Genomic DNA, 27,019 nt, shown 5'->3' on the forward strand with positions numbered 1-27,019 from the left:
AGAAACTGCTCTTGCCTGGACTGTTGCATAAACTGGACACAAAGAACCCACAGAGAGAGGACTGCTGAACTTGCCTAAAGGTGAGATGACCTTTCGGGGTTCCTGATTCATGAAGGAGTCTGTGAGACATTCTGCAGGACACAGCAGATAGTGACTGAACTGCCTTTGAAATTTCCTGCTTCATGGAAATGTCTCTGGATACTACGGGCCTTTAGGCCGAAGATGGATGCCCCAACGGTACAGAGGAACTTTGGGTGACTGTCCAGGCAGCGAGATGTCTCTGTGATTTCTAGAGTTTTGTAAGTTGCTTACTTCTCATTTACTTAGGTAATATTATATCCTTCTGGAGTCTTTGATGGAGTTGAAGAATAGATAGATAGTTATAGTTGTTTTCCTTTGTTATGATAAAAGATAAAATAGATGTAAATATTGTAATTGTAATTTTTACTTGATAACTGTTTTGTTATATGTAATTTTGCTATGTTAAAGTTAAAGCCTTCCTTTTTTTGTTGTTTAAACAGAAAAAGGGGAAATGATGGAGGAAGGTCATTGGTTAAAAAATAAAAAAACTGCTTGGCCCTCATAGGTTAGAACATAGGTGGGTGGAGTAAACAGAACAGAATGCTGGGAGGAAGAGGAAGTGAGCTCAGACGCCATTTCCTCTCCTCTCTGGGGCAGACACCATGCTGCTGTGCTCCAGAGCAGACGCAATGAAGCTCCAACCCAGGATGGACATAGGCTAGAATCTTCCTGGTAAGCACACCTCAAGGTGCTACACACATGAATAGAAATGGGCCAGGTAGTGTTTAAAAGAATACAGTTTGTGTGTCGTTATTTTGGGGCATGAGCTAGCCAGGCAACCAGGAGCTGGGGAGGCAGGAACACAGCCCGCAGCTCCCACAACAAGAATCTAAGTCAATGAAATCCTGTCTCAAAGAGAAGAGAAACAGCTGAAAACTGACAATGAAGACTGTCCTGACTCCCACAAGCACACGCACACAGGACAACCACATACACAAGCAGGCGTACACATGCAATAAAAAAAGTCAAAGGACTTAAAGAAGAAATTGTACTAATAAAGTCCATGAAGAACATAAACATGCTGTAATATTTTTACAGGTTATGCAAATTGGAAAAGGAAAAGGAAAGAGAAGAAAAAGGAAACTGAAAATACATTGGTGAAAAATGCAGAAAATGGCCAGGTAAAGCGGAACATTCCTGAAATCTGAGCACACTGGAGACCTGAGGTAGGAGGACCACTGTGGGCATCATCTCTTCAGGCAAGATCCTGTCTCAAAAAAAAAAAAAAAAAAACAAAAAAAAAAACAAAAAACAAACAAAAAAACAAAACAAAACCATACCACACCACAGTTCCATAAAGACAAAACCTAGATAGAAAGCTCTGGTCATGCCAGGTATAGTGGAGGCAGGAGGAAAGAGAAATCTAACAAAATGAAAAAGCAATGTTTGATACTAGGAATGTCATAGACATTGATTTTGAGAGCACTTAGTAGTACACAGTACCTGTTAAAACACATCCAAGTGTCTTTAAAATATATCTCCATCAAGTTTTTAACTACCTTAGAATCTTATCCTCTGCAGACACAAGATACTCTCTACCCCTTTATTTACTGAAAAAGTGATAGTATTTATTCATGGTTAAGTACTCAGTTATAGTTAAGTAACTGCCAGTGGCAGTGCCAGAGGAGCAGCAGGTGGTAATTGAAGTTCGAGGTGTCAGGCCACCAGGAGGAAACTCCCTGATGGATGGATATTCCACAATGTCTTTTGCTCCTATTGTGCCTTTACATGTTTGCTGCTGTTATCTTTCTCTGATATATGGTATGGTGTAAATGGGTGTGGGGAGATGCCCACTATGATGTGATGTGTTTATCTTAGGAAACACCCCTGTTCTTCTGGGCATTTTTATCCATGGACTGTTATGAAGATGATTCTTCCCTAAGCTGTACTGTCTAATAATATAATGTTAATAATGACAATGTTAGCATATACAGAGTTTTGATGAATAAAAATAAATATAAGTAAATGTTACACAGCTGGGGCCTATGAGTTTCACCTAAAGAGCTGCATAGATCATAGCTCAAGTTAATGATTAAGAAAAACAATTAAGTCCCAGGAGCAAGTCTGGCTCAAATTCCTTTAATCTTGCAGGGTGGTGGTGGAGGTGCACACCTTTAATCCCATCACTCAGGAGGCAGAGGTAGGTGGATCTCTGTGAGTTTGAGGCCAACCTGATCTACAAGAGCTAGTTCCAGGACAGCTGGACTGTAACACTGAGAAACCCTGACTTGAAAAAACAAAATAAATAAATAAATAAATAAATAAATAAATAAATAAATAAATAAATAAATAAATAAGGTTACACAGTTGGAGCCCGAGTTTCAACTAAAGAGATGCATGATCATAACTCGTTAATTATTATGAAAAACAATTGAGTCCCAGGAGCCAGGCTGGCTCAAATTCCTTTCATCTTAATGCTGAAAGGCAGTCACAGGTTTCAGTGTGCATCATTAGCTGAAACAAAGGCTTAACATAAACTCAGGTTAGATCAGATGTTTTGATAATAGCTTTGAAATGAAAAACCCCAGGAATCAATATAAAGTTCACAAGGACAGAGCTGAGGTAAAATATGCAAAACAACCCAACTGTTACTGACATACTTTCTTGCTAGGGTTGGTTGATGATCAAATGTGATGATTAATTCTTTGTACTCATTCCTGCCCTCAATCTCCTGCTATAAGAAACTGTTGATGAATGGGTATGCCTCCTAAAAATTTAAAGTACAACTGGCTGTTTTTTATGTAGAAAAATTTAGGTTTGTGATCCCTTTAAGACTCCTCATAAGATTACCTTTCAAGACAAATAATAAAATGATTCTTTCTTTGTAACCATAGTATGCAGCCTGCTAACAAGAGTTGGCTGAGAAAAAATAAATGCTCTCTGCTTGCTCATGTTCTGTTCATCTGTAACAAGTTACTAAGATGTAAATGTGCGTGAGCTGTTGGGGTGACTTTGCTTTTAATAATATAAGGGAGATGAAAAACATGTTTTTACCTGTACTCATTATAATCACTCACTTGAAAAGGAGAACACAACCAGACCGCAATTTTTATCTTGCCTGAAAGATTTTGTTGGGGTATATAAACTATAGAAAAAAGTATAGTATAAGAATAGACAATAAAGAAGTAAATCAAGAGAGAGTGTCTTTTCCTCTAATCCCCTCAGATAGATATAGAGGCCCAAAAAAGTGAGCCTATTCCATCTTGCCTGAAGGTGAATACGAGAGTTTGAACTTATTTTGCTCTGGAGGTTATTGACAAGTGTGGGTACATACCCTGACCTAGAATGTGGCTGTTTGATGTTTTGGATATTGGGATGGCCCATAAAGGTACATCCACTCCACCCTGACCAAAGGTAGAGAATCAAGCATACTTCTGCTCCTTCTTTTGAAATAGGAGGTTTGCCTGCAGGATATCTGCTCTAGGGTGTTTTCACTACTTCAAGCATCAAATACTTTACTCAGGAATTAATGACCTGATGTCTTAAGTAGTAGAGCAAACACTGTTCTGGTTGTCCTTTGTATCATACTAAAGCAGGGTTTTGCCTCCTTTCCCCCTTTTGTATTGGGGTATAAAAGTGTATAGAAAACTAAACATGGGTGGGCGAACTCAGGACTCCGAACAAAGAATCGGGGCATTCAGTAATCACAGAATTGCCCTCTCGGCTCTATCTATGTCTGTGTTTCTTTCTAATCTCTGTTCCTCCTACCTAACATTTCTAATCCTCCTGTCCCTGGAATGTATGGACCTGCCGTGGCTAGGATCGCAGAAGTCACCCCAAAAAGGTGACTCTTGATGGAGAGAAAAGTCTAGTATGCTCCAATGCTATGTTCCCTTTAAGCCCTGTGTTGCTGGAGGCTTGTCTCCCAGGCAGCAATACTGGATAGACTGAACACTTTGCAATTTAATGTGGAATGCAGTGAATTAATGACCATCAGATTCAATGAGAGATGCTGCCTCAAAAAGTAACATGGAAAGAGATTGAGAAAGACATCTGCTTTCAACCTCTGGCCTCTAAACACACATCCATGCATACATGAACACATACATATAGCATACACAAAAATAAACTGTAAGTTTCCTCATCATTAGTATGAAAGTACACATTCCAATTTGAATTCATCTTTAAAAATGTATTAAAATACTCACATTTGGGGGTTAAAAATTTTATGCAGTACTCAGTGGCACTAGGGAGGTGGAGGCAGACATACATACATTTGATTTTCAGGCCAACCTAGCCTACATATCTCCTGTATCTTGGCAGTCATGGAATTCAGATCCATCCTATGTTATTTACTACTGGAGAAGAAGACAAAGTTGAAGAGTAATAGGGCCAATCCAGATGGCCAAGGGTACAGGAATGCCTCCCAAACACAGGCTTGATTATTTGCAAGGTGAGTTAGTCAGAGAAAAGGTAGATGATGGTGGTATATGCTGGGAAGAGAAAGAAGTATGCTGATTAGTAACCACAAAATACATGAATAAGAACTTAACATAACAGAAATACCCAATTAGAGAGTACTCAACCTCCCTCGTAATCAAAGAAGTTCATATAAAGATGTTATCATTTATCAGGCTGAATAAGAAAGAAAAATGGTGGTTTGAATGAGAATGGCCCCCACAGGCTCATATACTTGATGGTTTAGTCCCTACCTGGTGGAACTATCCTTGGGAAGGATTAGGAGTGGTCTTGTTAGAGGATATGTGTCACTCAGGGTGAGCTCTGAGGTTTCAAAAGCCTATCCCAGGTCAACTGTCACTTTCTATGCCTGTTGCCTGCAGATCAGTATGTAAAGCTCTCAGCTACTTCTCCAGTGCCATCCATGCCTTACTGCTTCTGCCATGATAATCATAAACTAACCCTCTAAAATTCTGCACAACAATTAAATGCTATCTTTTGCTATGAGCTGCCTTGGTCATGGTGCCTTATCCCAGCAATGGAACAGCAGGACAGTAAAACTACATGGACAAAAAAACAAACCAAAAACTTGTTAACTATCGCTCGGAAAGTAGATTCAAGAAAGAACAGTAGAAGCCTGACACCTGAATACTAAGAAGACTTCTAAACCATAATACCTATTATTTTCTTAAGACCCTTAGTAAATACTCAGAAAAAACAAACACCCAAACCATACTTCAAACATATTGTGGATCTGAATGAGTCTGAGCTACCACCAGACAGTCAACCACTGGTGCAAAGGAATACTTCAGTCTCACACCAACGAGACAACTATGACTCTTGAGTGTACAGTCCACAATCAAATTTAACTCTGTTGCATTTAACTAGAATGAATCTACGCACGGCAACTCATTCTTGAAATATCCCCACCTACCCACCCCAGTTTTGATTTTAAGCAAAAGACCACTTCCAGACTGAATTTCTTTTTTATGTCCAATAAAGAGTGTTGGTGCCATAAGTTTTTGTACCTTTCCTAAGTCTTGAACCTTTATTTTGCATTCTTTGTTGCCTGGATCTTTAGATCAATGACTCTAGGGATAGGGCTCTATCTATGGGATTCAACTGAAATATTTCTACGACATATAACTGAAATATTTCTACGACATATAGCCACATGGAATGTGAAGGAATATGGGCACACCAGCTCCGCACATGGAATGTGAAAAAATATGGGCACACCAGCTCCGCTGTGTTAAGCTGCTAGTAACTCACCAATGAGGAGACCAAGAGTTCGGGTGCAGTAGTGAAAACTCATGGACAGGAGTCCAACTGCAGCACTGAGTATCAGGGACCTTAGAGAAGTTGTTTCAAATACCTGTTTGATCACCTTCCTCATTAAAATAGACACAGCCAGATATGATGGACACACACAATCCACACTTCTAGAGCAAGGGGATTGAGAGTATGAGGTCTCTCTGGGACACACAGTGAGATGATCTTAAAAAAAAAAAAAAAAAAAAAAACAAACAAAAAAAACTACACAACAAACTTTTAAAAAAAAAAAAAGATAAAATGGGCACAATAGGAATACAAATAGAATGAAGTTACTCTAAGGCCTTAAAAGACAGTTCAGTATGTAAGACACCAAGCACCAAGAAAGCCTCAGCAAATGCTCACTACTCACTAACTAAAAGATAATTCAATTCTTTAAGCCCATGCTGGTTTTCCTAAAACTCAAAAGACCATGTTCTAATAGCATCTGCAAAGAGCTTGAGATTACTTCCAATAATTCTAAAAACAAATCAGCAAAACTATTATATAGGTGACTGATTTTACATGTTAAAGTGGTCACTTACAAAATCTTCCCTACTGCCGGGCAATGGTGGAACACACCTTCAATTCCAGCACTTGGGAGGCAGAGGCAGGCGGATCTCTGTGTAAGTTCAAGGGCAGCCTGGTCTACAGAGCAAGTTCCAGGACAGGCTCCAATGCTACAGAAAAACCATGAAAAACAACACAAAACCTTCACTATGAAACACTAATCTTTCAATCATACAGTTAAATGAAATCCACATTAAAGAACTTGAGTTCTTTAACTCAAGTTGTTCACATGTCCTCTTGCTGATGACAGTAAGGAGAAATGTAGTTCCTGTACAAATTCATCTAAATAGCAAACAATATGAAGTTATAAAATAAACCTATCAAAAGTAATTTATTTGAGTGTATTGGAGTGCACATGTATGTCTGTATGTATATATAGGGCTGAAGTTGATGCTGAGGCTTCCTGAGTTGCTCTCCACTTTATTCATTAAAGCAAAGTCTCTCTCAATTGAACCGGAAGCTTGCCAAGGTAAGTACTCTAGCTCACTGGCTGGATTCTGGAGGCTCTGTCTCCACCTTCTGAATGCTGGAGCTACAGTTGTTGGTACTCACCTGGCATTTTAGGTGAGTTCTGGAGAAACAAACTCCAGTCCTCGAGCTTGTGCAGCAAGTACTCTGTCCAATGAACCACCTCTCCATACACCATAATCAATTGTTAAAAGTTACACTCAAGTGACTCATACTCAAGTTCTGATCAAATCTAGATGACAATCCAATGGTAATAAAGATGAAGTAACTCAAGGAGTAAGAATAAGCAGAAATCTTGTCAAGACATATTCAAAATGTACATAAATCAAAAATTTAATAACATGACCAAATTATAAGTGTACTGTGAGCTACCTTTCTCTAATATTATAGAAGCAAAAGTCTCATATTTAATAAAAATATACAGAATGTATAAAAGCTCTAATCACATGTAGACTGCCAAGTATAAATGAAGTAGAATATGGAAACACCCTGTTCAGAAAAAAGTCAATCTGAAGTAAACCCACTAACACACATATTGCAAAGACACACAAAAATGTTTATCATTTATCATTGTACATAGAGAATAAACTGCAAAAATGAATATCAGAATCTTAATGAGGAATAATACAGTGACCAGCCTAAGTACATCGTTACTTATGGAGCATAAATAGCATAGGTCAATGTAAATTAATTAGTGTACGAGTGAAAAAACATACATTGTACTATAACAAGGATTTAGAAAACTGAATACTGTGGAAAAGGTTTATTCTGTACAGGTTGGTTTTTAATAAACTATTGGCTACTTGTTACAGTAAATTATCAACAATCTCATTGCAATAGCATTTCCCCAACATTCAGAATCTGGAAGCAATAAGCCTTTCTTAAATTATCACTTAGTATTTTCTCTCCCACCTTCAAAGCACAGAAATAGGTTTTTGAATAGTAATTAGCCATTTATGGAAGCTGTAAGATCAGATAGTCATTACACAAGCTATAGTTGAGGCACCTGGACAAACACTGCCAGCAGGTGTGGGAAAGATGTTGGGTTTTAGAAGTGGAAGGAAGTATTAAAGGAGTTACAGTATACAGTTCATGTCCTTCTGAATCCCAAAAAAGGGAAGCCTTGCTGCCATCCTGCCAGAAGACATGTATCTAAAACATGGCTCTAAGGATCAGGAACCCAAAGTGTGCAATGGATTAAAGCTCCAGGTAACTGAGCTAACTACTGGAGTAAATTAAAATACCAAACGGCTTTAAATTATCAATACTATTTTGGAAGCTCCATCAGAACAAAAAGAGATTTAATTATGAACTGGCCTGGGCTCCATTCTGAACTGAGAATTTTACTTAGTACTAAGACTCTCAAACATCCTAGAAAAGCTGTGAATCATGCTTCATTATTCCTCAAGGGAAACTGAATAGGCTTGATGATACTTGCTTAACTCCCCACGGTTCTAGTTCTGCATACCAAGTAATTTAGTAATTGATCAGAGCATTTAAGCAAAAAGGAGAACAAAAGCAGACTTACAGCAACACATCTTAGATATTTTTTTTTAAAAAATGACATGATAAATGTAAATCATAAAATCAAATGTACTCATGAAGGTACACCTATTTTACGTTACATAAAAAAAAAAAAAAAAACCTAGAGACTGCAAACTGTGCATGCTTACCATAACAATTCATCTGGGAAAAGCCGATGAGGGGGTTTCTTGTAAATACTCACTGCCATGATAAAAACAATTGTGTGCAAACTGCAAGGTCCCTAATAGCAGTTAACAGTTTATATACAGAAAGATGTCAATATCTGATCAAATATGCAAGAGAAAGAATCCCCAGAGTTCATAGCACAGAACAGTAACCACCACAGGCTCCTCCTCCATGGCTCTCTTCCCTGTGTGACAGCTTGACTCCTTTGTTCTGGTTCTCACTTTCCCACAGTCCAGGTGTCTGAATGATCTTTTCAACAAGCTCCTCAAAGGCACACTGAACACCATCACAGGTTTTTGCACTTGCCTCTAAAATTCAAGGAAAAGGATCACAGTATAATTTTTGTTGGACATATTCTCATTTGTTTCTGGAGAATTAATATGGCATAAACAGAAGTCTACAAGATATAAACAATCAAGTCAGCATTTTTTTTTTTTTTTTTTTTTTTTTTTTTTTTTTTTTTTTTTTTGGTTTTTCGAGACAGGGTTTCTCTGTAGTTTTGGAGCCTGCTTGCGCCACCACCGCCCGGCATTTCTTGTCACAAGTTTAGAACTGATAAATTTCTTCCACTCTACCCACTACTTAGACTCTACCCACTAGTGTATCAGCTTAGCCCTGAGATCTGTAAGCAATTGCACCTTGTAAGCCACTACTCAAGTTTCTTCTTAAGTTTTCAAATTAGCCCCCAAAGCAGATGGCATGACTATTTTAAAAGAAGGAAACCCATGCTCCAACCAAAATGGTTGGCTTGATTTTTCTGAATGTGCAGCTATGTAGTGACACATAGCTAGATGAAATGCCAATAGTCAAGCACACTGGTGCATTTTATATGTGCTCACAGCGCCCTCTAAGCTGAGTGCTTCTCTGTCTTTCTCACTGTCTGAAGATTCCTCACACTCCTTCTTCACTATTCTATCTCAGATGATGCTCTAGAGTCTGTTTCAGTTTTTTAATAATGAGGATTGGATCTACTGCTTTGTGCAAGACAGGTATGTGTGCTCTACCACTGAGCTAAACTCCAGCTGCTGATCTAGCATGAAAAAAGATGTTTGGCAAGGATTGTCTGGTCATCCCACTAATAAGTTTTACAAGCTTCCTGTCTGGCCTGTTACTCTCTGAAAAAGTGAGCTGCCCATGTTACTGCCTAAACCACCCCTTCTCTAGCTCCAGGGACCCTACTTCTCTTTTTTTTCTAATGTTATCATTCACTCTATATGTCTGTTAATATTTTCTGTCTTATTAACAGACAGACTTGTTCTAGAGTCTATGTACCTTTCACGGAGCCACTCAGTGTCTCTATTCTCCAGAGAAATCATCCCAGAGTGTTGTTTGCATAAGCTGCTTTCTCCAACTCACCACACAAGCTTTCCTCAACTAGTAGCTGCCAATCCCATCCAAGGGGCACATGTACCAGGGTACTGCTATGAGCCTACATGTACAAGTCTTTAATAAAATTTAAATTTTAAATTGGGGACAGTAATAAATAATCAACAATAACTATTAATAAAAGTATGCAATTATTAGAATGGAGCATAATAAAATCTCGCTCTTCATGTTTGCAGAACAAGACTGTGAGAAGGTACGCTGCATGTGACAGCAGCACCGTCTACTCTGGCCTTTGTTCCCATGACACCATTAATGGCATTCCTTTCACATCCTCCAGTCAGGCTGAGCACACTGACCTCACATGACATCCTTGGCATTTGGTATCATTTCCCTCCTCTCGCTCCTGTGACTCCCAGAACAGTCAACATGTCTACCAATCCTCCTGTCTCAATGGCACCTCAATCATGGCCTTGTTGCTGGCCCTTCATTAGAGTATACTAAAGGTCAATCCCCAGCCCTTTTGGATCCACATTCTTAGAACAATTTTACCAATAACAGCATTTAAACGCCACTTAAACAACTAGCACGTCTACTGGATATCTGAACACTGTGCCATCCTGTGTCTTAAGTAAAATCCTTGATTCCTACTTCCCCACACCAAATCTGCTTTACTTCAATCCTCCACACCATGTAACAGAAATACAACCCACTTGGGCAAGTTAAAAATCTGTAGCTGTCTTTAACTGTTTTCTTTCCTTGGCCTCCTCATAAAATTTTTCCACATATCCTGTCAGTTTTAATATTCAGAGTATCTCCCATAGCTATCAACTTTCCAAGACCCACAGTACTAAGTATACCACCAGTTTTACTTCTCTGTTCCACAGCAAGAGAAGAATCAGCTTCCTGCTTTCACTTCATAGACCATTCTCTACATGTAAGGAATTCTAGAAGTGTAGCAACTATTCCATGGCACACAGAATGCATTTCATCTTGTTATCATACTCTAAAGTCTAATCCCATGTTCTACCAGCCTATTTATCCTAAATGCATGCTAAGCTCCACCTACAAGCTTCCTTCCTGTTTTAAACACACCATGCTGCCCTTAAGTCTAGAACTACTTGCTACATAAATTCAATGCAATGCCCAGTAAAATCCCAGCAAAATTCTTCAAAGACCTTGAAAGAATGGTACTCAGTTTCATATCGAAAGGCAAAAAACCCAGGATACCCAAAACAATCCTGTACAATAAAAGAACTTCTGGAGACATCACAATCCCTGACTTCAAACTCTACTACAGAGCTACAAAACTGAAAACAACCTGGTCTTGGCATAAGAACAAACAGGAGGACCAATGGAACCGAATAGAAGACCCGGATATCAATCCACACATCTTCGAACACCTGATTTTTGATAAAGAAGCAAAAAATACCAAATGGAAAAAAAGAAAGCATATTTAACAAGTGGTAAATATAAACATGTAAAAGAATTAAAATAGACCCGTATCTATGCACAAAACTCAAGTCCAAATGGATCAAAGACCTCAACATAAAGCCAGTCACACTGAACCTTATATAGAAGAGAAAGTGGGAAGTACACTTGAACACACTGGCACAGGAGACCACTTCCTAAATATAACCCCAGCAGCACAGACACTGAGAAAAAACAATTAATAAATGGGACCCCCCTGAAACTGAAAAGCTTCTGTAAAGCAAAGGACATGGCCAACAAGACAAAACGACAGCCTACAGAATGGGAAAAGATCTTCACTAACCCCACATCAAACAGAGGTCTGATCTCTAAAACATACAAAGAACTCAAGAAATTGGTCACCAAAAGAACACATAATCCAATAAAAAAAAAAAATGGAGTACAGAACTAAACAGAGAACTCTCAGCAGAGGAATCTAAAATGGCTGAAAGACACTTAAGGAAATGTTCAACATCTTTAGTCATCAGAGAAATGCAAATCAAAACAACTCAGAGAGTCCGTCTAATACCTGTAAGAATGGCCAAGATCAAAAACACTAATGACAACTTATGCTGGAGAGGTTGTGGGGAAAAGGGAACACTTCTGCATTGCTGGTTGAAATGCAAGCTGATACAGCCACTTTGGATGTCAGTGTGGTGATTTCTCAGAAAATTAGGACACAACTTTCCTCAAGACCCAGTAATACCACTTTTGGGTATATATCCAAAGGATGCTCAATCGTGCCACAAGGACATGTGCTCAACTATGTTCATAGCAGCATTGTTTGTCACAGCCAGAACCTGGAAACAACCAAATGCCCCTCGACCAAAGAATAGATGAGGAAAATATGGCACATTTACACGATGGAGTATTACACAGCAGAAAAAAAATAACGACATCTTGAAATTTGCAGGCAAATGGTTGGAGCTATAAAACATCATTTTGAGTGAGGTAACCCACACAGAAAGACATTATCACATGTACTCACTCACAGGTGGTTTTTAAACATAAAGCAAAGAAAGCCAGACTACAAACCACAATCCCAGAGAACTTAGACAACAATGAGGACACTAAGAGACTTACATAGATCTAATCTACATGGGAAGTAGAAAGTAGAAAAAGACAAGATCTCCTGAGTAAATTGGGAGCATGGGGACCTTGGGGGGACCTTAGGGGAGGGTTGAAAGGGGGAGTGGAGAGGCAGGGAGGGGAGAAAAATGTAGAGCTCAATAAATATCAATTTAAAAAAAGAAATACTTGCTACTGTCTCAGCAGCTAGATGTGTACACTGATACTTCTGATCAACTATGTCACCATGCCAGTATTCTCTCTTCCATTCTTTCCTTCTCAGCACTGCTTCCTTGTTAAACCTGCTTTTCCACACTAGAATGCAAGCTAAAGCATTTGTCTGTCCAATGCTATATGCTCCTTGGAAAAGTGGGGAAACAGATACATGAAGATGTGGGACATGCAGCAAATCAACAATAAAGGTGGCATCCAATTCCCTTCAGAACAGCAACTAACCAGCCACTTACACCATCTTGCTTCCATCTATGTAAATGTTCAAGTCCACCTGCAAGTTCCTAGTATTTGAATAACACAAGATAACTAGATCACTAATTCCAAAAGTTGCTGACACATCAGAATCAGTGTGGGTAATTCTTTTTTAAACATGACTGTTTGTGTGTGTGTGCCTGTGTTCACACATGTAAACTTGTCTGCCTTCAGAAGCCAAAGGATCTCCCTGGATCTGTGAGTCACCTATATAGGTGCTGGAAAGCAAATGTGGATCTGTTATAAGAGTAATAAGCACTATTAACTGCTGAGTTAACTCTCCAGCCTGAGCTTGAGCACTGTAAAGAAAGTTTTAGTCCCACGACAGCAGAGAGAAAATGTTCAGAGGTAATTCAGGTATAGTCAGGCCACTCTTCTAGAGAAAGGGTTGAGAAACTTCTGCAGGCAGCCAAAGACTAAGTAATTTTGGCTTTGTGAGCCATATAGCCTGATGGGAACTACAAACATTCAAGTATTACAAAAGCAGTCAAAAGCAGTAAATAAATTAATAAGCATGCCTGCACTTAATATACAGGGGAGTGATTCATGTTTTAGCTTGCCAACCTTGTGCCTCAAATATTAATATGCATAAAACTATACAAGGAACCACTAAAATTCAGATTCCAATTCAAAAACTGGGTTACGACCTGGGATGATGCATTTCTATTAGTACCAAGCTCCTAGATGGTGCTAATGCCCTGTATACCAGTGGGAGTAATTCAATTATATTCTATGATTTCAACCAAAAGAAAAGGAATCTCATGCTACAGTTAGATTTTATATCATTAGACAACAACGAACTGCATATATTTTACCATTTCAAAATTTTTCCTTAAGACTGAAAAGATCCACTTATATACTTACCTATGAACAACATAGAATGTTTGCGTGCAAATTTCAGGCCTTCATTTCTATCAACTTCACGATTTTCCTAAAAGATAAAAGCAACAAATTTTAAAAGCTGCCAGCCATCTGTGTGGGTGGTGGGGTGTGACTGTATTCCCAACTACTTAGAAGGCTGTGGTGGTTTGAATAGAGATGGCACACATAGACTCGTGTGTTTGAATGCTCAAGGAATGGCATTAAAAGGTGTAGCCTTGTTGGAGTAGGTATGGCCTTGTTGAAGGAAGGGTGTGGCCTGGCTAAAGGAAGTGTGTCACTGTGGGGGTGGTCCTGGAAATCTCATATGCTCAAGTTATGTCCAGTGTGGTAGACAGTTCATTTCCTGTTGCTTGCAGATCAAGATGTAGAACCCTCAGCTACCTCTTCAGCACCATGTCTGTCTTCCACACTTCCTCCCATGATGATAATGGACTGAACTTCTAAATTGTAAGCCAGCCCCAACTGAATGTTTTCTTTTGTAGCAGTTGTCTTGATGTCTTCACAGCAAGAAAAACCCTAAGAAGTTGGTACCAGGGACTAAAATATTACTGTGATAAGCCAGAGCATGTTTTGTTTGAAAGAATGTGGACTTTGGAATTATAGATTAGAAGAGCAGTTGAACACTTTTAAGTGGGATTTAAATGAGCCTTCCTAGTAGGAACATGGAAGACAGTGATGTGGGTGATCTCAACTGTGGGGGTCTGGCTCAAGAGGTTTCAGAGGAAAAGAATGTTAGTATATGGCCTAGAAACTAGTCATATGACATTTAGGTGAAGAATCTGGCTGGGTTTTGCCCTTGTCCGAAAAGTCTGCCTGAGGGTAAAGTTTTGGATTAATTCCTCTGGCAGAGGAAATCTCAACACGGCCTAGTATAGACCCTGTCATGTGGTCATTGGTGTTCACTCTATGAAGAGCTATAGTGAAAAGAAGCAAGCTGAGAAAGTAAAAATACAAAATGTACAACTTAAGGAGTACCAAGAAGTGGAATGGAGAAAAGTCCTGTGTTCAAGGAGATGAACAGATTAAAGGAAAGCCTGATGTTAAATGGAATAAAGGGACTGGAGACCTCAGGGCAAGACCTCACTAGCTAACATGACAAATTGTGAAAAGAAATTAAAGAACAACTTGGGTCAAGGCATGGTAGTACATGCCTTTCATCCTAGCACTTAGGAGACAAAGGCCAGTCTAGTCTACAGAGCAAGTTCTAGGACAGCCAAGCATAGGCAGTGAAGGAAACCATCAAAACCAGAAAGTTAACGAAGATGGAAATGAATGAGGGTGCCATGTTCCAGCCCCAGCAAACAGCAGAACCGGGTAGCTTCAGCCTAGAGGTTCTGGCTTTAGAGTCAAGGACAGAAGAGGTTATGGAACCTTCTTCAGAAACTAAAGAAAGCTGCTGAGGCCAGGCACATGGCAAGGATGTCCTACACGGAGGCCTAAAGAGGCCACTGTGTCTTGAAGCTGTGAAGGTGAAGCTTGGATTGCCATGGAGTCCCTAGGATGTTGAGGGTTCAGAGGCATGGGACACCGGCTGAGGAGAACTGCTACCACAGTGGAAGCAGCCCAAGATGCAATCAACATGCTGATAGGAACTGGAGGTCTGAGGACATTCTGACATCAGATGTGGAGATGCAGTTTAAAAATTTGTCCAGCTCGTTTTCGGTCTTGCTTTGGTCCAGTATTTCCTCATTATCCTCCTATTTGGAATGGTAATGTATATCCTATGTTGGAAGTATGTGATCTGTTTTTCTTATTTTGATTTTGAAGGGGATTCTGAACTTTTAAAGATTGTTGAGACTGTGATAGACTATGGGGACTTTTGAAATTGAACTAAATGCATTTTGCATTATATAATGGCTACAAGCCTATGGGGGCCAGGGAGTAGAATGTAATGGTTTAAATAGGTATAGCCCCCATAGGCTCACTTGTTTGAATGATTGGTCCATAGTGAATGGCACTGTGAGTTTATGGCCTTGTTGAAGTTAAGTGTGGCCTGGTTGAATGAAGTAAGTGTGTCACTGTGATGGTGGTCTTGGAGGTCTCATATGCTCAAATTACACCCAGTGTGGTAGACAGTTCACTTCCTGTTGCATGTGGCTCAAGATGTAGAACTCTTAGCTGCCTCTTCAGCATGATGTGTGCCTGCATGCTGCCATGCTTCCCACCATAATAATAGACTAAACCTCTAAACTGTAAGACAGTCCCATTAAATGTTTTCCTTTATAACAGTTGCCGTGGACATGGTGTCTTTTCGCAACAATAGAAACCCTAACAAAGACAAAGGCCAAGAAGATTTTAATTCTGGGACCAGCCGGACAAGTTAGCATGACAAAATTAAAAAGAGTTGGGACGAAGCTTCATGGTAGAATATATGTTTAGCATGCAGTAAGTGCTGTATTTAAATCTCATTTCTCCTCCTCACCCCTCCCCAAAAAGAGCTACCCAAATGTCAAGTGTCTGCTTTTTACCTTATCAATTTTATTTCCAACTAGCATGTTTACTATGTCATTTCTTGTACAGTATGTTTCCAATTCATTTAACCAATTATCCAGTTTAACAAAGGTGTCTCTTCTTGTGACATCATAAACTGAAATAAAAGCAAAGCCACTAATTTAAAAATCACACAAAATAAGAGCAATGACTTATTTCTGATAATCGCTAAAAGCTAACAGTGTATAAGCAAGTCTGGTTTTTGTTAATTCTTCACTGCTTACTAGTGAACACTTAGAACAAATTAAATCACTAACACACATAGTAACATTATACCCTATGTGGCAACTGACAATCGGTTACAACAAAGCTACAGCTTGAAAATGCTGAGGTCTATCTAAATAAAGCATCTTAATCTAAATCTTAACAAGATATCAAAATATTACATGACTTTAAACATCTATGAACCTCTTTTTAAACAAGGATCAGAATTTGCAACTTTAAAAAAATGTAAGTGTAGTTCTTGTGTTGGCTAGTTTTATATCAACTTGACACAATTTACAATTATCTGAAAGGAGGGAATCTCAATAAAGAAAATAACTCCATAAGATTCAGTTGCAGCCGGGCGATGGTGGCGCATGCCTTTAATCCCAGCACTTGGGAGGCAGAGGCAGGCGGTTCTCTGTGAGTTCAACACCAGCCTGGTCTACAAGAGCTAGTTTCAGGACAGGTGCCAAGGCTACAGAAAAACCTGCCTCAAAAAACCAAAAGTAAAGTAAAATAAAATAAAATAAAATAAAAGGTTCAGCTGTAGGTCACTTTCTTAGTGATTTATGGAGGGGGAACCCCTATCCACTGTGGGTAGTGCCAAACCTGGGCTGATGGTCCTGAGTTCTATAGGAGAGTAGGCTGGCAAGTAATGAGCAGCAAACCAGTAAGTAGCTCCTCTCCATGGCCTCTGCATCAACTCCTGCCTTCAGGGTTCCTGCCCTGCTTGAGCTCCTGCCCTGTCTTCCTTCAATGACGAGCTATGATGTGGAGGAGTAAACCAAAGACACCTTTCCTCACCAACTTGCTTTTGGTCATGGTGTTTGAGCACAGCAACAGGAACCCTAACTAGGACAGAAATTGAGTGAAAGTGTGGCTTCCTCTGTTGTTATTTCTGTCTTGTGTCATCTTGTATCATTAAGAGTTTGGTTTCAAACTGTTTGCTACTCTTAAAAAATAACATACCCAAATGGAGAATGACTATGAACTTCTCAGCACATTATCTGAAAACCAAATATTCTAGTTTTAAATTTTGATTTATTATGAATTCTTAATGGTGTTTAGTGCTACTTTTGGTTAAAAAAAATTCTACTTACTAACAAATACTCTGTTTACAGTCTGAAGCAAGTGTTAATTTACTGATAAATGAAGACTAGCTTCAGTAATACTCTAGGACAGATGTGGGTTAATTTTCAATTTATGTCCTTGTCAACGTATTTTTTAAAACCAAAGATAATGATCTTCTCTTTTGTAAATTTCCACACAAAGAATCGAAAAAAGCTAACTTTAATGTTCAGTAATATCAAATAAATTTTCTGTAATTTACAAGCACATACACATGAACACATACACATAAAAAAGTAGCCCTAAAGAAAATTAAGATACTGATCTTCCTAGATTAGAAATTTCAATGGACAATATTTTATACAATATATTAAAGTTAAACACTTACCTAATATAACTCCCTGTGCACCTCTGTAGTAGCTGGGAGTTAATGTTCTGAACCTCTCTTGACCAGCTGTATCCTGGAAATGACAATAAATTATTACTACGTAAAGCAAACCATAAACAGCATATCTTCAATGTTATTGAATATATTTAAGCAAGTCAAAAAACACTAAAAACACTCAGAAATTAATATGATGTACACTTACTAGTAAGTGTTACCCAAATAAAATCAATTACTACTGGGTCATCTCTACAGAAACACAAGTGAAGGTTTTCTGCCATTACAAGCTTAAGAATTTTATCACACATGAAACACATTTCTTTAAAAGTCATGATTCGTAACTTCAGCTACACAATCAAATTATCTGGGAATGTTTATGTCTAATCCCTGAAGATTCTGACTGAATCCATCTGGCAATCTAGGTTGGGGACAGTAAAACCCAATCTTCCTAGGTTATTATGATGTGAGACATATGAGTATCATATTTCAGAGAAGGGATTTTAAAGATATGCTTTTTGAAAAAGGTATAAAATATATAAAACAAAATGTATTATAGTGAGAGAAAGAAGCAGGGAAGGAGAGAGGAGAGGAGGAGGAGGAGGAGGAGGAGGAGGAGGAGGAGGAGGAGGAGGAGGAGGAGGAGGAGGAAGAAGAAGAAGAAGAAGAAGAAGAAGAAGAAGAAGAAGAAGAAGAAGAAGAAGAAGAAGAAGAAGAAGAAGAAGAAGAAGAAGAAGAAGAAGAAGAAGAAGAAACAAATTACCTCTGGACTGTGCTTCAAGGTATTTAGGATCTTACAGTAGAGCTGCATCTGGCAAACTGCTGCTTCAACCTATATAACCTACTCTCACTATAATGAAAGGTTTACTAAATAAAGTCTTAATATTTCCAGGCCCATTCATATACATATCACTATATGGCCCAATTTAAGGCTGGATTAAACATTTACTATCTGGCCTGCTGACGGAAGGTGACCTGAATGAAAGTAAAGACATCATCAGACCTCATCTAGCTGCTAGAATCACTGTGCAAAAGCAACTTTTGCCATGGGACAAGCACAAGTTGGAATTAATAATTTTTTATTTTTTATTTTTTTTTGGTTTGGCCAAAGAAGAGAATGCTGTAAGACAACAGAGAGTATTTGAGGAAATTTGTCGTCTCACAAGAGACACTTAAAAGGAGAACCACTCCCAGCATAAAAAGCTTTGAAATGTCCCATCATTGGTCCCAGATTCACAGCAGCAAGAACACTACCCCTAGCTCTGCTACATTTCAGATAAAGACATGGTTAAACTTTCTGATTAGAAAACTGTAGTGAAAACCCCATTTCTCTCTTCAAATTCCTCAGGCTTCAAAGTTTCTTACAAAACCTCCTTCTCACAATCCTCAATTTGCATACATGCTTAAGTTTTTAAAAACAATTTTATAAACTAAAGCTTCATCAAGCAGACATACTACCTAAAGCAGATTTATAATTGGTAATGATAGAGGTAACTATTTTAATAATCATGACACAGATATCATTGAGTGATCAAGACTGAAATTTGTAAAAGAAGTCAACTGAAAACCATGATACAATTTTTAAATAACAATTAAGTGTCTAATTCTGCCACCACAATAGAATGCAACTGGTTTTAATACACTCCTACAGAATGCAAATAAATAAAGGTTTTCTGCCATGTTAGGCTTAAGACTTCTTAATCGCACATGAAATCTACTTCATTGAAAGCCAAGAAAGTATATATTACCAATAGTCAAAAATTTAAATCTACAGCTATCTGAGACATTCCAACCCAGGAAATAGAGGCTAGAAAGATGGCTCAGCAGTTAAGAGCCCTTGCTGCCTTTGTAGAGGGCCTGGGTTTTGTTTCTAGTATCCATACAGTCAATCACTAGTCTGTAACTCCAGTTCCAGGGGAATTCAAAGCCCTTTCATGGCCTCTGGGGACACTTAAGTATGCACTTGGTACACAGAATATATGCAGGCAAACATTCATACGACATAAAATAAAAATTGTACTGTAAAAGAAAGTTATTATAAGAAACATATTCTAGCAATTTACCTACATACAAAGAAATAACAGCATTCAAATACTCAATATCCACAATACTAAAATTCTCAGAATTCCACTGTGAGAAGCATTTTAATACTCCAGGTTTTTTAAAATTTTTATTGTTATCTTTGTTTTTGTTTTGAAAGAGAAAGGGAACAGAAGAAAAAGCTACCACTAGCAACACTGTTTCACCATTCAAAACTGTTCCACAAGATTAGTTATGAAACAGAAAAATTCCAGTAAATTAATTTCTAGATCTAGCATAGGGCATTCTAGTGTGAACTCTAAAAACAACTTCAAAAACTGCTTTTGGGCTGAGATGGCTAAGGAGGTAAAAGCTGGCTGTGTTTGATCCTGGGATCCCATGGTGGAAGGAGGTAACAGATTCTGGAAAGTTAATTCCTGACCTACAAGCATGCTGTGGCACTTGTGTGCCCTCACTCATTCACAGTAACACACACACACACACACACACACCAAGTAATTTTCATAATTTGTATGTGAGAGTAATTTTGACAATTTGTATGTGAAAATTTAACTAAGACCAGATGTTAAAATCTTAACATTTTTTGATTCATTTATACAAACATTTTAGTATGATAATTTCTTGCACCATAGCATTAGACTAGAATTTATAATAACTGTGAACTTAATAGTCAGACATTAAGCTTTTGCTTGTGTTTATCTTTAAAACCAGAAATAAATGTAAAGTATATGACATCTTTGTTCAGATGAAAGAGGCCAGTCCTTTTGTATCCTAGGTTATATTTTTCTAATGGAGTAAGGTAAGGAAATTAGAGATTACTAAAAACAAATATGGATTAAACCCAAGGGCTGAAAAAGCCCTAGAAAGGCTAAATAACTGAATTCAGAGCGTCCAAGTGAGACAAGGGTGTAGAAAAGAGGAGAAAACAAGTTCCCAAAGGCCGTATGTGTCATAGTGAGTGTGCACTTTGGAGGCAGTGGGGGCAGGGCTATGTAGCTAATGAGGAGAGGAATTCACTCACTGTATTTCTATTTAAAAAAACTAGCAGAAATTAGGATAAACTATGGACTCAGACATTTCTAATATTGTCTCGAAGCACCTCTCTCCCAAATATGACATGAGACTCATATGTTATAAAGAAAACAAATGACCAGATCAAGTAAATACTACAAAGCTTTGGTAAGATAAGAGAATCCCATAAGTTTCCTTCCCATTCCATATTACTGCAGTGGTGTGACAAACAACAAGAGAGTCAGGGCTACCCACATGCATAAGAACATAAGCACACATTTACCTTACAAAAGAGTAGAGAACATAGCAAGCAAAGAGCTAACACTTTTACTATGTGAACACTTTATTTTTCCAAAATAGTCCTTTACTATAGTAAGTGAGAATTCAGTTGAAAGTAAACAGAACAGACAGATAATAAATTGTTTAAGCATCAAAAAAAAAAAACCAGGAATCATAAAATCTCTTTATTATACCTAGAAAACTTTAAAATTTATCTATCTGATGTGACTGTTTACATTATGAAGATAAAAAACCAGCATGGAAGAAATTTCCAGTCCTTAAATGTAAGAATACATTTACAATAACATAACTCTTTATATAAAGACTTTAAATCATGGAAAAAACAAACGCTAATATAAAATGGACTATGAACAGAAGTAAATCCATTTGTAAATATGATCACGATCAGAAAAAACTCAGAAATACAAATATAAGTAAAAAAGTTATTAGAGAGACATAAATGAGGAAGAATGGTAATGCTTAACACGAAATCTCGAAGAGAGAATATGGCAATATGATCGTGGGAGTGAAACACAGTATCTGGTCTCCACACTCTTTCAGCCACCATTTCTGCTGCTAGCCTTACAACCCTAATAACTAGATGAGCACACGCAGATGCAGAAAGTGGGATGCTTATGGAAAAAATAGTTATCTTTGTGGACAACTGTTATCAAATCAAATACCTTTGACTGGAAATTGCTAGAACTAAACTAGAGCACGCAATGGGTCGGAACATTAGGAGGCCACTCAAACTGATGCACCTCTATCTTTACTGATACGGAAATAAGTTCACATGCAAATAGGTGAGTAAGACAAAGAGGAAAACAGGTTAAAAACAAAAAACACTCTGTCCTTTGCAAAATGGCATATTGTATATGCATAATATATCATCACATGCCTAGGTATTTACAAGAACAGTAATTAAAGATAAACTAAACTTTTTATACACTGATTTTACACTGGATAGAATAGTTTACACTTTAGAATAGTCCAGTATTATTGTTCTGGTCACGGGGAAAACAATATTTAAAAAATATAGATAAGCCCATGGCAAAGATGCCCCTTCAACAATACCATTAGCCTTTTCATAAATCAGGAACTAGATACAGACAAAACAAAAACAATTCTCCTCAGGAGAAAAAAACTTCCCTGCAACCACGGGTCTGAATCTTCTCCAGAGTTTACCTCTCAAAGCAGTAAGCAGCAAGGGCAGAAAGAGGTAACAATCCAACCACGAAAACATGGAAAACCACGACTTACTACAAACGCCAGGATTTGTAAATTTTTCAAAATATCTTAAGATATACAAATGACATTTTTCAGAACGTTTTCTGTTAGGCATTACTGTTCTTACTGATACTAAACACACTTGGGAAAGGCAAGTAGACTAAAAGTTCAGAAAACCTCAGGAGGACGAGTTACACCCCACAACCAGGAGCACTTGCTGCTCAGCCTGCTACAGCGTCCGGGACAGCAGTTCTCTTTTACACACCGTGATGGGACATATCTGACAACCGCCACCTTCCTGGCACACTACAGAAAAATGTTAATACTCTGTTCTATTTTTGAAGGTGCTATACATTTCAAAACTTTTAAAAACTCAAAATATATTCTGAAGGCATTATACAACATTTCAAAAAATTTTAAAAAGCCTCTGTCAAATTAGTTATAAGATGCAATTATCATTATTGTACATACTTTAAGTAGTATCAAATTCCCAAGAAAAGTTATTTAATACAAATTGTCTATTTACCTCTAGAACACTAAACAAAATCAGGTTCTACTTTGTTACAAAGTACTAGCTGGAGAGATCATGCCTCACAACTATCTGTAACTCCACATGCGGGCAAAACACCCATACACATAAAATTAAAATAGAAATTAAATAAATAAAATATATGTTAGTGGGTGTGAAAGATGGTTCAGCTGTTAAGAGCATTAGCTGCTTGTAGTAGTTTGAATGAAAATGGCCCCCATAGGTTCATAGGGAATGGTACTTATAATACGTAGCCTTATTGGAGGAAGTGTGTCCCTGGAGATGGCTCTGAAGTTTCAGATGCTCAAATCAGACCCAGCGAGTCTCTCTTTTCCTGCTGCCTATTGATCTGGATGTAGAATTCTTAGCTCCTTCTCCAGTACATGTCTGCCTATGTGCCGCCATGCTTCCTGCCGTGATGACAATAGACTAAACCTCTGAACTGTAAGCCAGACCCAATTAAATGTTTTCCTTTATAAGAATTGCCTTCTAGAGTCAAGACTCTTGCCAACCCTAAAATTGCTCCCTTAATTAAGATATATACTTCCCTGCTCCCATATCCACCCTTCCTTTATCCCAACTATCCCATTCCCCCAAGATCTAGAGGGGTTCCCAGGGGTCCAGAGAGATGTCCCCAGCTAGGTCCTTGGGCAGCTGAGAGCCTGAAAGGGCCCAATCCTATAGCCATATTAATGAATATCTTGCATATCACCATAGAAACTTCATCTGGCGATGGATGGAGATAGAGACAGAGACCCACATTAGAGCACTGGACTGAGATCCCAAGGTCCAAATGAGGAGCAGAAGGAGGGAGAACGGAAGTCAGGACCATGAGGGGTGCACCCACCCACTGAGACAGTGGGGCTGATCTATTGGGAGCTCACCAAGGCCAGCTGGACTGGGTCTGAAAAAGCATGGGATAAAACCGAACTCTCTGAACACGGCGGACACTGAGGGCTGCTGAGAAGCCAAGGACAATGGCACTGGGTTTTGATCCTACTGCATGTACTGGCTTTGTGGGAGCCTAGCCAGTTTGGATGCTCACCTTCCTAGACCTGGATGGAGTGGGGAGGACCTTGGACTTCCAGAGGGCAGGGAACCCTGACTGCTCTTCAGACTGGAGAGGGAGAGGGAGGTGTGTAGGGGGTAGGGAGTGGGGAGGGGGGAGGGAAAAGAGAGGCGGGGAGGAGGCAGAAATTTTTAATAAAAAAAAGGAAATAAAAAGAATTGCCTTCATGGCCTCTCTTCACAGCGATAAAAAATCTAACTAAAACACAGCTCCTCTAGAGGACTCAAATTGGGCTGCCAACATCCATAGCTGGCAACTTATAACCTTCTATATCTCCTGTACAACATGGCATACAGACATACATATAAACAAAATAAAATTTTAAAAGGTACATTTTGAAAATTCTTACCCATATTGCAAGTTTAGCCTTATTTCCATCCACTGAAATCGTTTTCACCTTAAAGTCAACACCTTGAAGAAATGAAAATTTGGGTTAAGTCATCCAATAAAATATATGTAATTTTTAAATTATAAAGAAAACTAGAAAAAAGGAAAAATATTTTTCAAATGCCTAAATTCTGAAAATTGTAGACCTGAAAGCTGAAGGTTATCAATAAGGACAGCTCAGGATTTATAGTATAAATAGGAAGGGCTTTAGGAGTCAAGATACCTACCTGTACTCCAGAAAAGGAAAACTCAAATTCAGCTGAGATGATCATAATACATACTGACAACCAGCAGCTACAACTGAAGTGCTAATCCAAAGAGGAGTGCATTTTGCTGATTATGGATCACCGCTGTTTTCAAAGACTCTATGAACCTTTGTTCAGAGTATTGTCTAACCCATGATAAGGATACCACACCCATCAACAGTCAGCAATATGGCTCCTGCACCACACAGACACACCAACACAGAGCAGGTAAGATTTTATAAGCCCCTATCCCTAATGAAGACTATAGGTAGTCAGTGGCTGCTGAGAGGGAGAATCAGTTTATTTCAGAGAACACTTCTCTGATAGGTTCCCAATCCTACATTGTCAGCCCTAAACACACGTGCATACAGGTATCACAGACTGGACTCAGTAGGCTGGGGAGGGGAGGCATGTAACAATAATAAGTATAGAAGTCACTAATTCAGGAGGGGATATGGGAAGGGTATGGACAAATTGTAGAGGAAAAGGTAGAATGATGTAAATACACTTATGTATGAAATTCTCAAAAACTTAAAATTAATAAAAAAAAGTGTTGTCTACCAAACTCGACCACTAACACAATCTTAGCTGTAAGTGGCTAGGGAACTACTAAACACGTAAAAGGGCCAACTTCTCCTTGTATTATGAACTCAAAGCTTTTTCCGCTGGGAGGGGAAAGAATTATATAACCTAGTGAATGATCACTTGCAACTGTATTATTTTTTTAATGTGTATAAAAACACTTATCCCAATCCCTCTACTAGTGTTCCTAAGTGAAAAGAAATTTGGCCCAAAGTTCTCTGAAAAGCTGCTATGAATACTAAAGAGGGCTTCATAAGAAATCAAATGAGGCCACAAAACATTCTCTCCTTTCCAGGAAAGGGAACTGATACAGGCCATCTGGCCCAAATGAACAGTAACTGCCCACATGTCTTTAAAATATCATCAGTGTAGGCTACTCCACTGGTCAGAAGGAAACAAGATCCTATGAACTAGTCACAACTAATTCACAATAGAGCCAACTAAAATAAGCAGCACCCCCTCATATTAAATGGTTTCTTTTTATGTTTTTGTTGTTGTTTTCCAAGACCGGATTTTTCTGTGTAGCTCTGGCTGTCCAAGAACTCACTCTAAAGACCAGGTTGGCCTCCAAGTCAGATCTGCCTACCTCCCAAGTATTGGGATTAAATGTGTGAGACACCACACCCAGCATACTAAATGTTTTCTAAAAAGCTTTATGTTTATTTAAAAAAATGTCACAATACACTAGAATATCAGTAATCTTTGGAAGTCTTCTGGTAATCCATTACATATACAACTTATGTAAAAATATGCATTATATTTAGTCTTCATATCATAACCATCCAAAGACATATATGCGCATGAACTCACACACACATACATGAGCTTGAGTAATAAAGGAATTGATCAAGTTATGCTTAGAACAAACAATAAGAAATAAAAGGACACTGCCGATTAAAAAGTTCAAGAAAAACAAAAGTATAAAATTTCTTCTAGCCAATCTATGCAGGAATCCCCAGGCCCCACCCCTTATTGAGGAACTACAGTAGGCAGTAAAGAGTTGATGGAGGAGGGAGCATGGGGATATTCGCTTTGCCCATGACTTTGGGCTATCTGACCCCATAGAGGCAGTACTTCTGGTCTGGTGACACCTACAGGAAAGAGGAGGGGCGCTCTCTCTGTCTCTGTCTCTCTGTCTCTCTCTCTCTCCATCCCCCCCACACCCCAGTCCTGCAAGGCAGGAGGGAAGACCTCGGCATTTATCTCTGCCTTGTTGTATGTCCCTGAGTGATCATAATAAATCTTTAATAGCCCTTAAAACTGACTCTTGTGGATTCGCCCACAAGGTAGAATCACTATTCTTCAAGGAAGTGGTCACTGGTTGTATTCCCACGCTCTAGTACAAACTCCACAGCCATAGGACTAAGCATGGCAAACAAAATAAATAAATAAAACCACTCAACAGGAGGAAAATCATGCTATATACTAGAAACCTAATCAGCTTCCCAGGCCTAGAGAGGTAATAGACTTTTGAAAAGAATCTAGCACCTCCATTTTGCTAGGTCAGCACAATCCCTGTTAGGTCTCAAAAGAAGATAAATCTCACTCATTACCTGTGACTCCTTCCAGCACTTCTCACCCCACCCTCCGCCCTAAACCACTCCCTCCCAGGGGCTGGCACTTCCACTTCCCTTCCCCCAGTCATTTTGCTACAGGGTCTTGTCCTAGACATCTCTCTTGGTCAGCGGCTGCTTTCTTGCTCTCCTTCCCCATTTGGCCTCTCATGGTCCGGTTTAGTC

The 27,019-nt window shown here is 38.7% G+C and overlaps 1 protein-coding gene across 1 annotated transcript in view; it reads right to left on the reverse strand.

Annotated features, from left to right (window-relative positions):
* Positions 1–7,136: 7,136 nt before the first annotated feature.
* Rab18 (RAB18, member RAS oncogene family) overlaps positions 7,137–27,019 on the reverse strand; it is a 40,050-nt gene continuing 20,167 nt past the window's right edge. The window contains exons 3-7 of the mRNA XM_057788002.1: positions 24,416–24,477; positions 17,918–17,990; positions 16,236–16,354; positions 13,750–13,816; positions 7,137–8,846 (exon numbers count right to left, since the gene is read on the reverse strand). Coding sequence (XP_057643985.1) covers positions 8,671–8,846; positions 13,750–13,816; positions 16,236–16,354; positions 17,918–17,990; positions 24,416–24,477 — 497 coding nt within the window. The 3' untranslated portion in view covers positions 7,137–8,670. The remainder of the gene's footprint in view (positions 8,847–13,749; positions 13,817–16,235; positions 16,355–17,917; positions 17,991–24,415; positions 24,478–27,019) is intronic.

The sequence above is a fragment of the Chionomys nivalis genome, chromosome 13, assembly GCF_950005125.1.
Source record: "Chionomys nivalis chromosome 13, mChiNiv1.1, whole genome shotgun sequence".
NCBI lineage: Eukaryota > Metazoa > Chordata > Mammalia > Rodentia > Cricetidae > Chionomys > Chionomys nivalis.